The sequence below is a fragment of the Hordeum vulgare genome, chromosome 5H (assembly GCF_904849725.1).
Source record: "Hordeum vulgare subsp. vulgare chromosome 5H, MorexV3_pseudomolecules_assembly, whole genome shotgun sequence".
NCBI lineage: Eukaryota > Viridiplantae > Streptophyta > Magnoliopsida > Poales > Poaceae > Hordeum > Hordeum vulgare.
Window position 1 is genome coordinate 328,805,045 of NC_058522.1, and position 16,760 is coordinate 328,821,804.

The 16,760-nt window shown below is 50.2% G+C and overlaps 1 protein-coding gene across 1 annotated transcript; it reads right to left on the reverse strand.

Annotated features, from left to right (window-relative positions):
* Window positions 1-9,766: 9,766 nt before the first annotated feature.
* LOC123396670 (cation/H(+) antiporter 15-like) lies at window positions 9,767-11,770 on the reverse strand. The gene has a single exon (XM_045091539.1). The coding sequence runs from the start codon at window positions 11,768-11,770 to the stop codon at window positions 9,767-9,769; it is 2,004 nt and encodes a 667-aa protein (XP_044947474.1).
* Between the last annotated feature and the right edge of the window lie 4,990 nt (window positions 11,771-16,760).

A 16,760-nucleotide genomic window follows, 5' to 3' on the forward strand; every position in this document is an offset into this window, starting at 1 on the left:
GCAGTTTCATGAATCTTTCCTTCAATGCAGGCACTGCAAACACGATCTTTAGCAAAGCTCACATTTGTTAGTCCACGAACATGGTCCCCTATCAGAAGGCTTTGTAGAGATCTCATGTTGACATGAGCTAAACGGCGATGCCAAAGCCAGCCCACGTCAACTTTAGCCATTAAACATGTCGCAGTCTTAGTGGGTCGCTTTGAGAAGTTCACCACGTAAAGACCATTTTCGACATGTCCAGCATAGGCTACTTTAAGAGTCTTGCTTCTCAGGAGGACCACAGTGTCAATATTAAAGAATGTGGAAAAACCCATAATTGTGAGTTGACGAACCGAAAGTAAATTGTAGGCAAGTGACTCAACAAGCATGACCCTCTCAATAGATAAATCTTGAGAGACGACCACCTTACCAAATCCCAATACCTTTGAAGAGGATGCATCAGCGAATTGGACATGGGTGGGCATAGATGGAGAAGGATGCACATCCACCACTAAGTCCTTGCTTCCGGTCATATGATTTGTTGCTCCACTATCGAGCAACCATGACACCCCACCGGAAACAAACTCCTGATTGATACCTTTTGCCATGAGGCACTTGGTGATGTGGTTCTCGTTGGGGGCGTTGAAGAGAGACACCTTCTGGGGAGAGGTAGTGGCAATAGCAACAGTTGTCGTTGCCACTGTATCATCATCATCATCATCATCTGAAGGATACTCTTCAAGGGCCACCATCCCTTTTGGGTGAGGTTTCTTCACAAAGTTGTTCTTGATTGGAAATGATTTGGTTTTGTCTTTGCGAATGAGCTTGCCTCCGTTGTCTTCCCTTTTCTCATAGGGACATTCGGCCACGAAATGACTCACGTTACCACAGTTATAGCATGTCCTTACTCGTTGTTTGGGTTTGAATCCACTTGAGTTGTTCTTGGTGAAAGTGGGTCTTGAGTTCCTCTTGTTGCCCCAGAATTGCCTTGATGCAAGAGCCATGTGCTCATGATAGGCATACTTTGTGTCCTCAGGGCAGCCCTCCTCTTCCTCATCTTCTTCTTCTTCTTCAAGCATTGCTTTTGATTTCAACGCATGGTTGGGTGAGGTTGTCTTTGATCGAACATGAGCAAGTGCATTGTCGGCTGTTTCGTTCATGATTGACATTGCAATGAATTCATCCAACACCTCACTGGAAGACAAGGAGTGAAAGTCTGGCCGCTGACGAATGACTGATGACATAGCTTTGTTGAAAGGCATGATGGCTTTAAGGAACTTGCGTTTGATCCATGTGTCATCCACATCCTTGCTCCCATGATCCTTGAGTGCCACAGCAATAGCAGTCACCCTCCGATAGAGATCACGAGGGTCCTCGTCTTCCTTCATCACAAACTCATCGGCCTTATCAAGTATCACTTCATAGTTGGATCGTTGAATGCTTGAGCTTCCCTTGTACAACACCATAATATGCTCCCAACAATCCTTGGCCAAAGTGAAGGGACGCAAGTGAGGAAGATCTTCAGGTGGCACTTCAGACTGGAGAATAAACAAAGCAAAGTGATTGTATTGATTGTCTGCATCTTCTCTCGGAGTGAGGTTGCTTGGATCATGGGGATAATATCCTTGCTCAATGATTCTCCACAAATTTGTTGAGTTGTGATTCAAATGAGACTTAATAGAAAATACCCAGTTAGCAAAGTCACCTTTCACAAGCTTAGGAGGAGGACCAACAGGATTAAGACGTGGTGCGGGAACGGATCCTCCATAGACCATGGGGGGTGGAACTGAGGCATATGTTCCAGTCCCATCCTTTTCGTGAGATGAGGGAGGTTTCATACCTTTAGCCGCTTCCTTAGAGGAGTTGGCCTCCGAATCGGAAACGGTGGGTTTAACCACTATAGCCGGTTCGGGTGAACTTTTAAATCCCTCAATTAACTCTTTAAGCATGGTCTTGACCTCGTTCGTCAAGGATGTCTTGAGAGCGGCCATAGCCGTATTCAAGTCATCCCTTGTGACCGAAGTCAAGTCCATGGCCTCGGGTTGCCCATGGTTAATTCCCTCTTCGCCTTCCATACTCTTCGGGTGGTTAAACCCTTAATAAAGAGACGTGGCTCTGATACCAATTGAAAGGATCGATATGGTTGGCTAGAGGGGGGGGGTGAATAGACAACGACCACTTTTTAATTAATCTTAGCAAGTTAAGGTAAACAACATACGGGTTCACAAATAATACGACAATGAGGTGAACCCTAAAGAAGCTAACAACGAGAGCTATTAAGACAAGTAAGATATAGTCACAAGCATAAGCAAATACAAAGTAAAGGATAGAGATAACCACAAGTGGAACCGATGGAGACGAGGATGTGTTACCGAAGTTCCTTCCCTTTGACAGGAAGTACGTCTCCGTTGGAGCGGTGTGGAGGCACAATGCTCCCCAAAAAGCCACTAAGGCCACTGTATTCTCCTCACGCCCTCGCACGATGCAAGTGTTGGGGAACGTCGCATGGGAAACAAAAATTTTCCTACGCGCACGAAGACCTATCATGGTGATGTCCATCTACAAGAGGGGATAAGTGATCTACGTACCCTTGTAGATCGTACAGCAGAAGCGTTAGTGAACGCGGTTGATGTAGTGGAACGTCCTCACGTCCCTCGATCCGCCCCGCGAACAATCCCGCGATCAGTCCCACGATCTAATACCGAACGGACGGCACCTCCGCGTTCAGCACACGTACAGCTCGACGATGATCTCGGCCTTCTTGATCCAGCAAGAGAGACGGAGAGGTAGAAGAGTTCTCCGGCAGCGTGACGGCGCTCCGGAGGTTGGTGATGACCTTGTCTCAGCAGGGCTCCGCCCGAGCTCCGCAGAAACGCGATATAGAGGAAAAACCGTGGAGGTATGTGGTCGGGCTGCCGTGGAAAAGTCGTCTCAAATCAGCCCTAAAACCTCCGTATATATAGGTGGAAGGGAGGGGACCTTGCCTTGGGGCTCAAGGAGCCCAAAGGGGGTCATCCGAGTCCAAGGGGGAAGGCTCCCCCCCCAAACCGAGTTGGACTTGGTTTGGTGGGTGGGAGTCCTTCCTTCCCTTCCCACCTCCTCTTTTTTTTTCTCTTTGATTTTCTTTCCTAGGCGCATAGGGCCCTTTTGGGCTGTCCCACCAGCCCACTAAGGGCTGGTGCGCCACCCTCAAGGCCTATGGGCTTCCCCAGGGTGGGTTGCCCCCCCGGTGAACTCCCGGAACCCATTCGTCATTCCCGGTACATTCCCGGTAACTCCGAAAACCTTCCGGTAATCAAATGAGGTCATCCTATATATCAATCTTCGTTTCCGGACCATTCCGGAAACCCTCGTGACGTCTGTGATCTCATCCGGGACTCCGAACAACATTCGGTAACCAACCATATAACTCAAATACGCATAAAACAACGTCGAACCTTAAGTGTGCAGACCCTGCGGGTTCGAGAACTATGTAGACATGACCCGAGAGACTCCTCGGTCAATATCCAATAGCGGGACCTGGATGCCCATATTGGATCCTACATATTCTACGGAGATCTTATCGTTTGAACCTCAGTGCCAAGGATTCATATAATCCCGTATGTCATTCCCTTTGTCCTTCGGTATGTTACTTGCCCGAGATTCGATCGTCAGTATCCGCATACCTATTTCAATCTTGTTTACCCGCAAGTCTCTTTACTCATTCCGTAATACAAGATCCTACAACTTACACTAAGTTACATTGCTTGCAAGGCTTGTGTGTGATGTTGTATTACCGAGTGGGCCCCGAGATACCTCTCCGTCACACGGAGTGACAAATCCCAGTCTTGATCCATACTAACTCAACTAACACCTTCGGAGATACCTGTAGAGCATATTTATAGTCACCCAGTTACGTTGTGACGTTTGATACACACAAAGCATTCCTCCCGTGTCAGTGAGTTATATGATCTCATGGTCATAGGAATAAATACTTGACACGCAGAAAACAGTAGCAACAAAATGACACGATCAACATGCTACGTCTATTAGTTTGGGTCTAGTCCATCACGTGATTCTCCTAATGACGTGATCCAGTTATCAAGCAACAACACTTTGTTCATAATCAGAAGACACTGACTATCTTTGATCAACTGGCTAGCCAACTAGAGGCTTGCTAGGGACGGTGTTTTGTCTATGTATCCACACATGTAAATGAGTCTTCATTCAATACAATTATAGCATGGATAATAAACGATTATCTTGATACAGGAATTATAATAATAACTATATTTATTATTGCCTCTAGGGCATAATTCCAACAGCAAGGTACCGTGATTCCACTATAGGTGCCCTTGAAGGCGGCGACCGAACCTTTACAAACAAGGTTGGGGCAACTCCACACAAAGCTTGGAGGCTCCCAACTAGACCACGAAGCTTCACCACAATGGAATATGGCTTCGAGGTGACCTCAACCGTCTAGGATGCTCAAACACCCAAGAGTAACAAGATCCGCAAGGGATTAGTGGGGTAATCAACTTTTCTCTTGGTGGAAGTGTGGATCTAGGCCTTCTCAACCAATCCCTAAAGAATCAACAAGTTTGATTGGCTAGGGAGAGAGATCGGGCACTTTTGAGCTTGGGGAGCAACAATGGAGCTTGAGAGGGTAAGAGATAAGGTTCCACAGCTAGAAGAACCCTTTATATAGTGGGGGGGGGGGGAAATCAGACCGTTTTCCCACTCTCTGCCCGAGCTCCAGCGGTACTACCGCTGTCTGCAGCGGTACTACCGCTGGCACTCCAGCGGTACTACCGCTGACCAGGGGCGGTACTACCGCCGCCTAGCGGTACTATCGCTGGATGCAGCGGTACTACCGCTGGAACTCCAGCGGTACTACCGTTGGGCCCCTGGTAGTGCAAAAGCACTACCACCGCCAAGAAAGTCTTCGCAAAAAGGTCCGTCCACGAACTACCGCTAGGTAGGCGGTACTGAGCTCCTGGAGCGGTACTACCGTTGACCAGGGGCGGTACTACCGCCAGCTGCAGCGGTACTACCGCTAGGACCAGCGGTACTACCGTTGGGGACCAATTTGCAAGGAGGAAAGAAACAAAGTGGCGGGGTCGCTCCAAAAATGAAGGTGAGGGAGAATATGTGAAGTGTGCACGTGCAAAGATAGATTCCACCCAAACCTTTCCACTACGGATCCCCTCTTAATAGTACGGCTTTCCTATGACTCAAATAAAGATAATCGTAGAGAGCGCCGTGCTTCCGTTCCATGAATGAGGAGACGAGTCGTCTTGTGCCGTTGACGTGTGTTATCTGAAACCTTAACACACACGGTTAGTCCTTTACGGTACTGTCATCAATCACCAAAATTACTTAGGCATAAACTATGCCCCAACACCCGGCCTCCCCTCCGCCGCCGTCGGCCGGCCCTCCGCAGCGCCGCCCCGTCCCGGCCGCCCCTCCCAGCGCCGCCGCCCCGGCCGGCCCTCCGCAGCACCGAAGATTGAGGTTTACATTTTTGCTTTTTTGCTTCATTTTTACATTTTTGCTTCATTGGCACTCACAATTGTTGCCACTCACATTGTAGATGGAGGTGAACAACGACGACATGGACTCGTTGTCCGATGCGTCGGATTGGTCGTCATCCGACGATTCGGACATTGACGAGTTGTTGCAAGACGACGACGTTGAGATGATGAGCCTCCTCGTCGACGTGCAAGCGTTTGAAGACTGCATGAAGCTTATGCATCAGAGGAGAGGGTCGACGATGGGGCGACTCACCATCTACCGGAACCGTGCTCTCGGACACGAGCATTTGATGCAAGACTACTTCACGGAGGTACCTACATACCCTCCTCGTCTCTTTCGCAGAAGGTACCGAATGCGTCGTAGTTTGTTTGTGAAGATTGTCAATGATTGTGAGGCTGCCTCCTATTACTTTAAACGTCGTAGATCCGCTTGGGCAACTCTTTTGAAGTCCATCAAGGAGAAAAATGGGGTGCCCTTAACAAGAAAAGAGGCTCATTTCACCAAGGCACAAGGGGCAGCCCGCAAAGATATTGAGAGAGCTTTTGGTGTTTTACAATCAAGGTTTGCCATAGTTCGGGGTCCAGCTCGGTTTTGGGACAAAAAAACCTTGGTGAACATCATGAAATGTTGTGTGATTCTACACAACATGATCCTAGAGGATGAGAGAGGGTTAAACCTCCCTTGTTTCTATGACAATGTTGGTACCCGTGTGCAACCGGAAAGAAACCCTTCTCGCATACACGCCTTTCTTCAAGCACATCGTGAGATTGAGGATGCAACCACTCATGGTCGTCTCCGGGATGATCTAGTAGAGCACCACTGGCAGTTGGATGGGCGGCGTATTGGCCCATGATGTATGTTTGTTTTACTTTTCTATGCCCTATTTGATTCGAACAATTGTTGTAATTTTCTCAGACATTGTTTTATGTTGTAATTTGCTCAAACATTGTTGTAATAATTTGAATGATTATTGTTTTATTCAGTGTTGTAATAATAACTAGAATGATTATTGTTTTATGTCAAATGTGATTGAATTTGTGATATGTCATATGATGAAATGTGATGAAATGTGTGATATATGAAATGACAGTTTTAAGGTTTGGGGTTGGGGCAAAGACTAGAACCCTCAAACCCAACCCTTATAACGGAATATTCCGTTATAAGGGTTGGGTTTGAGGGTTCTAGTCTTTGCCCCTGTTTTTCAACCCTTAAAAGTGTCAAAAATGGGCAATTCTCAACCCTTAAAACTGATTTTACATTTAAGGGTTTGAGGGTTCTACTAGAGATGCTCTTAGAGCAAGTCTAGTAGATCCCTCAAATCCTCAAACCCTTAAAAATAACCGCTTTTTTACAGTTTTCGTCAGAAAAAAACGATAGACTAGAACACCTAAACCCTCAAATCCGTAAAATAATTTAGAGGTCCAACCCTCAAACTTGTTTTGAACCTGTAGAAGTGAGGGTTGGGAGAAGTAACTCCTCCCAACCCGCACTCCACTTCCTCTCCTGCGCGGGAGGGATTTTCATCCCGCTCCCGTCTCCAGCCGCCGCCTCCTCGCGCCCGCCTCGCCGCCATGGAGGCCCTCGCCACCATGGAGGTCCCCGCCGCCGCCGCGCCCCCGCCGGCCACCACGCCCGCCCCGGCCGCCCCTGCGCCCGCCCCGACCGCCCCTGCCACCGTCGGGGCCAAGCGGCGGCGGGCAGGCCTGCCACCGCCTCCTCCCGCGTCTTCCCCGGCTCCCGTCCCCGCCCCGGCTTCCGCCCCCGATGCCGCGCCCGCCCTCAAGAAGAGCCGGCCGAAGGCGGCCTCCCGTGGGCCGTGAGGGGCTGCCTCCAGGGTCGCCGGCGAGTCCTCCGCCGTGACCAAGCCGCGGAAGAAGCTCGCGACGCGGAAGAAGCCTGCTGCCACGCCCGCTGAACCTCCTCCCGTCGCGCACGAGGTGTTCGAGGAAATGGCAACCCCATCCTCGTTCATGAACCTCCTCCAAGACGCGGAGGTGGACCTCGGGGCTCCGCCTCTAGAACCCTTTAGGGTTGGTGATGACTTGGAGGAAGATGAGGAGGATGAAGGGGATGACGAGGAGGAGGTGGCCGAGATAGGGGAGGAGGCATTCACCGCCGCTTCCCGCCCACATGCGCGGTCGACAAACTACACCGAGGCCGAAAAATAGTGGGTTCATCTCTCGCACTTACCGGTCGCTTCAAGGCCGGTGGGAGTTGATGAAACCCGCTTGTGCTCGTTGGAGTGCGGCCATGGACCAAGTGAGGGATGCACCACCTAGTGGAACCGTGGAGAGTGACTATGTGAGTACATATCTCTTCACTATTTTGATTATGTGTGTGTACTATGCTATTGTTGTGTTCTTATGTGATTATGTGTGGTTGATAGGAGACAATTGCGGGCATGAGGTACAAGGAGATGGCCGCTTCCAAGGGTGGAAGGACTACAAGGAGGACATCGCGGAGAGGAAGAGGATATTCCGTGGTGCGTCCTCTACTCTTCGAGGTGACACTCCGATGAGTTGTGGTGGCGATGGCGGTGTGGAAGACTCCACCATCGGCGACAATGGAGGTGCTTGATGGACGTGGAAGTGGTCTAGGAAATGGCGCCAAGTGCAACTTTTTGGTGATGGTGCCGATGAGAGGGAGAAGATGATGATTGTGTGATGTAAAAAATATTAAACCATGCAGCAATGATCTTTATTTCCATGTTTGTTTGAAATTTATTGTGTGATTCTAGTGAAAATTGTGATATGCCAAATGACAGTTTTAAGGGTTGGGGTTGAGGCAAAGACTAGAACCCTCAAACCCAACCCTTATAACGGAATATTCCGTTATAAGGGTTGGGTTTAATGGTTCTAGTATATTCCGTTATAAGGGTTGGGTTTGAGGGTTCTAGTCTTTGCCCCAACCCCAAACCTTAAAACTGTCATTTCATATATCACACATTTCATCACATTTCATCATATGACATATCACAAATTCAATCACATTTGACATAAAACAATAATCATTCTAGTTATTATTACAACACCGAATAAAAAAATAATCATTCAAATCATTACAAAAATGTTTGAGAAAATTACAATAATTGTTCGAATCAAATAGGACATAGAAAAGTAAAACAAATAGCTTCACGCGGTCTTCAAACGCTTGCACGTCGACGAGGAGGCTCATCATCTCGACGTCGTCGTCTTGCAACAACTCGTCAATGTCCGAATCGTCGGATGACGACCAATCCGACGAATCCGACAACGAGTCCATCTACATACCAAGTGGCTACAATTAGTGCCAATGAAGCAAAAATTTAAAACTAAAAAAGTAAAAAAAAATCTCACCGGGGAGCGGAGGGGCGGCGGCCGGGGTGCGGTGGGCCGGCGGGGCGGCGGCCGGGGCGTGGAGGGGCGGCGGCCGGGGTGCGGCGAGGCGGTGGCCGGGGCGCGGAGGGGCGGCCGGGCGGCGGCCGGAGCGCGGGGCGGCGGCGGGGCGAGATGCGGAGGGTGGTGGGTCGACGGCCGGGACGCGGGGCGCGGAGGGGCGGCGGGTCGACGGCCGGGGCGCGGAGGGGCGACGGGGCAATGGCCGGAGCGCGGGCCGGCGGCGGTGCGGCGGCGGCCGAGCGAATTCCTCCCGGCGGGGGAACCAACTGCCTCCCGCGCGAGGTGGGAAAATGAGTGCAGGTTGGGGGCAGTTCCCCCCCTCCCCCCACCCTCACTTTCTACAGACTGGGAAGGGGTTTGAGGGTTGGACCTCTAATTTTTTTACGGATTTAAGGGTTTAAGGGTTCTAGTCTACGCCGTTTTTACGATAAAAACTGTAAAAAACAATTATTTTTAAGGGTTTAAGAGTTTGAGGGCTCTACTAGAGATGCTCTTAGGGGGTCCGGGCTGAGTTTGGCCTGGCTGGGTTGATGCAAAGATGGACCGAGATGCATGTTTTTTTTTTTTGAACGGGGACCGAGGTGCATGTTTGGTGGACTGTAGGGTATGGATGCTGTACAGAACAGGTATTGTTTGGAGCCCGGAAGAACATGCATCTATTATCTCGGTCGGTGGAGTGTCTCGAGTTTCAGTGAGCCCGGAAGAACATGCATCTATTATCCTCCTCTTACAGTTTTGTTACAACCAATTGCACGGGAAAGTAACGATAAGTTGCTCTAGTATGGTGCTACGTACAAGTGAAGAAAATTATCTTGCTTTCACTAGAATACATATAGTATATTCAACGAGGAAAGAAACAATGTAACGACGAAGAAAGAAACATGTGGAATCAGTCCCTATTGTAGCTGGTCGGCTTCGCCGCCAGTCGTGGCCTGCTGCTGGATGACGAGGATGGATACTTTGGACGCGAACTCCGCGGTGGCGAGCATGTCACCGAGCACGCCGAGCTCCGGGCACTCGCTCCACTCCGAGAGGCCGCTTGTGAGCGCCGACCCTTCGATGTCCCTGTCCTCCCCTCTCCGTCCGACGATGAGCAGGTCGAACTTGTCGCTCATGGACCTCACCACCGACGCCGTCCCCTCACCGTCCTCCACCGTCTTCTCCACGTACACCACCCTCTCGTCCTCCCTGTACCTTTGCCAGAATTCCTGGAGCACCTCCTCATCCCTCACCTCGTCGTGCCCGCCCATCCCAACCCAGTTCCGCAGCTTGAACCGCACCACCGTCACCGACGTGCCACCGCTCTCCGGCATCCTCGCCGCGTACGCCAGCGCCTCCCGGTCGTCGGGTCCCCCTAGGAAGTAGAGGGCCACCCTCTGGAGCAAGTTCCTGTTGGACGCCGTCGCGCACGCAGACCCGGACGCAAGGCCGTGGTCCACGAGGATGGCGACGGAGCAGGGTGCGTACTGGAGCACGGAGCGGTTGGCGGAACGGACGGCGGAGTTGGCCGTGCTGCGCGCCCCGTCGGAGGACTTGTGGAACGGGAGGAGGATGAGGTTGGCCTTCCGGCTGTGCGCTAGCGAGCACACGTCATGGTGCATGGAGCTGTAGGGAGACTGGGCGACGTAGGGGCTCACCGTCACCGCCCCCGGTGACGCCTGCTGCTCGAAGTGGCGGAACGCGTTCACGATGCGGTCCGACGGCGTTGACGAGGACGACTTCTTGTGGGGCTTGAGCACGGACGCGGCGCGGCCGACGAGCTCGGTGACGTGGAGCACGATGAGGGAGACGGGGAAGTCGTGGTTCGCGCCGGAGGCCTCCAGGAGGTCGATCAGCGGCGCGGCGTGGTCCTCGGTGTAGAGGCAGGCCATCACACGAAGCTCCGCGTTGGGCCGAGCGCCCTCCATGGTCCGCCGCTTGGCCCTCGCGAACCTCCCTGTCGGGTCGTAGAGGACCTTGATCAGCGGCGTGGCCGCCGCCGTGATCAGCACCATGGACAAGGTCAGCGTCGAGTAGTGCTCGGCAGTGGCCTTCATGGTGTCTCCCCAGTTGTTGATGGCGGCCACCTCCACGATGCCCCGGATGTTGAGCATGAGCGCTAGAGCCGTGGCCTCTCCGATCGGCATGGCGAAGAAGAGCCCCGCGGCTATGCAGCCCACCATCTTGCCGGCGACGCATAGGGCCACGAACAGCTCCAGCGCGCACCATTTCTCCTCGTGGTGGCCCAGCTCCGAAAAGTCTGTGCGGTAGCCGGCGAGCGCCATATACACGGGAAGGAAGAGCGCGATGAAGAAGGAGTCGAGCCGCTCCGTCATGGTGGCACCGATCGGCATGCCACCGGGGAGCGCGAGCCCCAGCATCATCGGCCCGATCATGTACTTGAACCCGATCACATCCGTCACCAGCGCCGACAGGAGCGCCGCGATCACCACGACGACGAAGGAACCCTCCGAGAGGAGTTCACCCGCAGGGGTGCGCTTGTAAGCGATGTAGCGTCCGGCGGGGCGTGCCACGAAGGCGACGAACAAGACGAAGGCGACGAAAGAGGCGAGGATCTTGGACGTGAAGCCCGGAGACTTGGCCTCCGTGATGAGGAACGCCGCGGCGAAGCAGGCTCGGAGGAACCAGGAGGTGACGTCGGTGATGAGGGACGCGGTGAGCGCGATGCGACCGAGCTCGGAGTTGAGGAGGTCGAGCTCGGCGAGCGCGTCGGCGATGACGGGGAAGGAGGAGAGCGAGAGGCGGACGGCGAGCTCGGTGATGAGCGACGAGCCGCGAAGGTCGGCGGGGAGGGTGGGCTGTAGCATGTGGAACACCGGCAGCGTGATGGCGAGCGGGACGACGGAGCCAGCGAGGCCAACGGCGACGGCGCGGCCACTGGGGCGGCGGAGCAGGCTCATGTCGGTCTTGACGCCCATGGAAAACAAGAAGAGGATGAGCGCGACGAGCGAGACGCTCTCGAGGATGTAGGTGCCGCGCTCGGAGAAGAGGGCGCCGCGGAGCTCGTGGTTGCGGCCGAGCACGGAGGGGCCGAGGAGGATGCCGACGAGCATGTGGGTGACGAAGCGGGACTGGCCGAGGCGGCGGAGCACGTGGTGGGCGGCGGCGGAGAGCAGGAGGATGATGGAGACCTGGATGAGGAGGAGAGGGAGGGAGAAGCGGAGCGGCTGGTCCCCGAGGAACATGCCCTGCGAGTTCACCAGGTTGTTGTCATAGCACGCCGCCGCCACGGGCTTCACCGTCGCCGTGGCATCGGCCGCTGCCTTGGCCGCGGCCGCCGTCACGTTCACGGCGGAGTCCGTGTCCATCGTGGCTCGATGAGCTCCGGGCTAGCAACGCATGCAAATGCAATGGAGTGGTGGTGACTTCATGCATGCATGGGTCGTGGTCCTCTTCTTGTTTGGCTGAGCTCGAGCAGGGTGAGAGCTATTCTTAGCCGTGTGGACGGGAGGGAGAGTAGAGGAAGAGATTGACTCTTCTCCTGGGTTCCAAATTCAAAAACAAAACGCTGGCTTCACTTTTCAGTTTTCACCAAAGCTTTTAAAGTAGGATCAGCTCTAACCTGCCCATCATAAAAACTTGATTCCTACAAAATTCAAGTATTGAGAGGGTGGCATCTAACCAATCACAAAACTTAACTTCCAATTTTTTCCCTTCCCTATTGGTCACGTATTGATCACTTCCTTTCGCAAACATAAACCACATACCAACTACTCCCTCCGTTTCTAAATATAAGTCCTTTAGAAGTTTCATTAAAAAACTATATACGGATGTACAACATAGATTCATTTATTTTGTTTTGTACCTAGTCTTCTAATGAAATATCTAAAAAGACTTAGATTTAGGAATAAAGGAAGTACATTGTCAAAATCAATCAGCAAGGGGGCGACAATTGAAGGAATTGCTTGAGCTGCCCTATAACGAAATCATCAGTAGTCGTGAATATCTCCATTTTTCATTTCAGTTGGAAAATGTAGTTAGATGTCACAATATCTTGATTCAAATCTTAACCTTTATTGACGTGAATATTTCACCGACATTTCAAACCCATTCTCTTCAAATTCATGAATTCAAATTAGAAACATTGTCCAAATGAAGCAAATATTCCGATTAAAATGATGAAAAGATCATACGGAGCCCTCTTGTTGCACCACTCTTCATGAGGTTATGTCATGGCATTTGCATTGGATGTTCTCATGTACTCCTCTTAAAAGAACTAATCACATCTTTGTAAGTTTCTTCACAGGGATGATGACAAGATCTACTGCATATTCATACACATTATTGCCATGAAACACTTCTAAATTGCACTTGCACCAAGTTGTCGAGTTGCATTCCTCTTCTGATGGAACATACCATCATGCTAGTCAACAACAATTACTATGCACATAAAAATCTCCGTTGACATCATGAAACGTCTCCTAAAACGTATACACATCCCAAGTGTCCAAACATGATACCAGTGCTAACATGCACCATGTGAATTTAAGATTTAGTGACATGCATCACACACATGAACTGTTCAGAAGGTCCATAAGTGCATGAATTGTGTAATTCTTCATAAGCTGGCTGTAGCAGAAGGGTGGGATGGGAGAGCACACGGCGAAGAAAGAGGAAACCAGAGACAGAGAGCTCAATCGACTAGGGGGCATGGTGTGTTAAGTGTATGATGACAACAAGGAAGAATGGATGGGTAGATTTTTCTCGCACTCTCGCAACCCTTAGGGAGTACATGGGCACCCAAAAGTCTCCTTCTATGAAACTTGAAGGCATTTCACCGCTACTTTGTAGTCATCCTGATTCAAATTCATAGTTGTCTCACCACATGTATGATCATGAGAGCCCTGGTGTGTCTTCATGTCTCAGGCATACCACACGTCTCGTTGCTATTAATGCATCGAGCCTCTACTGTCCCAGCCGAGTCTCCAAGGTCATGAACCCATACCACTTAATCCCCACTGCAAAGTACCACTAATCACCAGCGATCAATGATGAGTTACATATATTCATCGGGCTCGTTGACGAGTTCTCACACGAGCAACAACTAAGCAATCACTAGTGTACTCATGGGATTTGTTTCAGGTGTGGGGACCGCTACTCGCGAGAGCACCGCTGCAAACAACCAACGCAACCGCTCACAATCCACATGGGCGACCATGCCGAGGTCGACAAGGCCACGCAATACCTATCCATGGTGATGATCATCTACGAGAGGGGAAAGTGAATCTACATACCCTTGTAGATCGCTAAGCGGAAGCGTATATAACGCGGTTGCTGTAGTGGGACATCTTCGCGATCCAAATAGCAGCCCGTCCCGCGATCTCATCATGATCCGTCCCGCGATCCCATCACGATCCTTCCCGGTCTAGTGTCGAACGGATGGCACCTCCGCGTTCAGCACATGTACAGCTCGATGACGATCTCCACCTTCTTGATCCAGCAAGAGAGGGCAGAGAGGTAGATGAGTTTTCCAACACGGCGGCGTGGTGGTGCTATTCCAGCAGGGCTTTGCCTAAGCACCGCTGAAACTAGAGGAGAAACAGATCTAGAGAGAGAGGGCAACATGTGGCTGTTTTTTGTTGTTACTAAAACCCTCAAAACCCTTAGTATATATAGGAGGAGAGGAGGGAGAGGGCTGTGCCCTAGGGCATCCCTTTCTTCCCTTGCACAAGGAGGAGAGGAGGAGACCTCCTCCAATCTTATTTGGAGTGGGATTCCTCCTTCTCACTTGGAAACTCTTTCCACCTTGTGTTTTTTCCTTTTCAAACCTGATGGGCCTTAGTGGGAACTTATTCCAGCCCACTAGGGGCTGGTTTATCTCTTCCCACAGCCCATGAGGCCCCTTGGGGCATGACACCCCTCCCGATGATCCCTGGCACCCCTGCCGACACTCTCGGTACAGTATCGATGAGCCCGAAACTTTTCCGGTGACAAAAACAGGACTTCCTATATATCAATCTTTAAATCCGGACCATTCCGGAGCTCCTCGTGACGTCCTGGATCTCATCCGTGACTCCGAACAAGCTTCGGTCACCAACACCTATAACTCAACTATACCGAAACGTCACGAACCTTAAGTGTGCAGACCCTACTGGTTCGAGAACTATGCAGACATGACCTGAGACGCTCTCCGGTCAATAACCAACAGCGGGACCTGGATGTCCATATTGGCTCCTAAATATTCTACGAAGATCTCTATCGGTTGAACCTCTATGTCAAGGATTCAGTTAATCCCGTATGTTGTTCCCTTTGTCCTTCGGTATGTTACTTGCCCGATATTCGATCGTCGGTATCTCCATACCTAGTTCAATCTCGTTACCGGCAAATCTCTTTACTCGTTCCGTAATAGAATATCCCGTAATTAACTCCTTAGTCACATTGCTTGCAAGGCTTGTTGTGATGTTGTATTACCCAGTGGGCCCCGAGATACCTCTTCGTCACACGGAGTGACAAATCCCAGTCTTGATCCATGCCAACCCAACAAACACCTTTGGAGATACCTGTAGAGCACCTTTATAGTCACCCAGTTACGTTGCGACGTTTGATAACACACAAGGTATTCCTCCGGTGTCCGGGAGTTGCATGATCTCATGGTCATAGGAAAAGATACATTGACATGCACAAAACAGTAGCAATAAACTGACACGATCATATGCTACGTTCATAGTTTGGGTCTTGTCCACCACATCATTCTCCCAATGATGTGATCCCGTTATCAAGTGACAACACTTGTCTATGGCCAGGAAACCTTGACCATCTTTGATCAACGAGCTAGTCAACTAGAGGCTCACTAGGGACAATGTGTTGTCTATGTATCCACACATGTATTTGAGTTTACAATCAATACAATTCCAGCATGGATAATAAACAATTAACATGAATAAGGAATATAATAATAACCAATTTATTATTGCCTCTAGGGCATATTTTCAACAGTCTCCCACTTGCACTAGAGTCAATAATCTAGTTCACATCACTATGTGATTGCAATGAACCTAACACCCATACAGTTGTGGGGTTTGATCATATCTTGCTTGTGAGAGAGGTTTTTAGTCAATGGGTCTGAACCTTTCAGATCCGTGTGTGCTTTACAAATCTCTATGTCATCCTATAGATACTGCTACCACGCACCATTTGGAACTATTCCAAATGACTGCTCCACAATACGAATCCGATTTACTACTAGTTATTCGGATTAGTGTCAAAGCTTGCATCGACGTAACTCATTACGACGAACACTTTAATCACCTCCATAATTGAGAAAAATTCCTTAGTTCACTAGTTACTAAGGATAGCTTTTGACCGTTGTCCAGTAACCCATTCCTGGATCACTTCTGTACCCCTTGACAGATTCATGGCAAGGCACACATCAGGTGCGGTACACAGTATATCATAGTATAGAGCCTACGACTAATGCATAGGGGACGACCTTCGTCCTTTCTCTTTCTTCTATCGTGGTCAAACTTTTGAGTCTTACTCAAATTCACACCTTACAACACATCCAAGAACTCCTTCTTTGTCGATCTGTTTTGAACTCCTTCAAAACCTTGTCAAGGCATGCATTTTGTTTGAAAGTTCTATTAAGAATTTTGATCTATCTCCATAGATCTTGATGCTCAATGTTCAAGTAGCTTAATCCAGGTTTTCCTTTGAATTTCAAACAACCCTATATCCTTTCCAGAAATTCTACATCATTTCCGATAAAAAATATGTTAGCCACATATACTTATCAGAAATTCTATAGTGCTCCCACTCACTTTCTTGGAAATACAAGTTTCTCATAAACTTTGTATAAAACGAGAAGCTTTGATCAACCACCAAAGTACTTATTCCAACTCCGAGATGCTTGCTCTAATCCATAGAAGGATTGCTGGATCTTGCATACTTGTT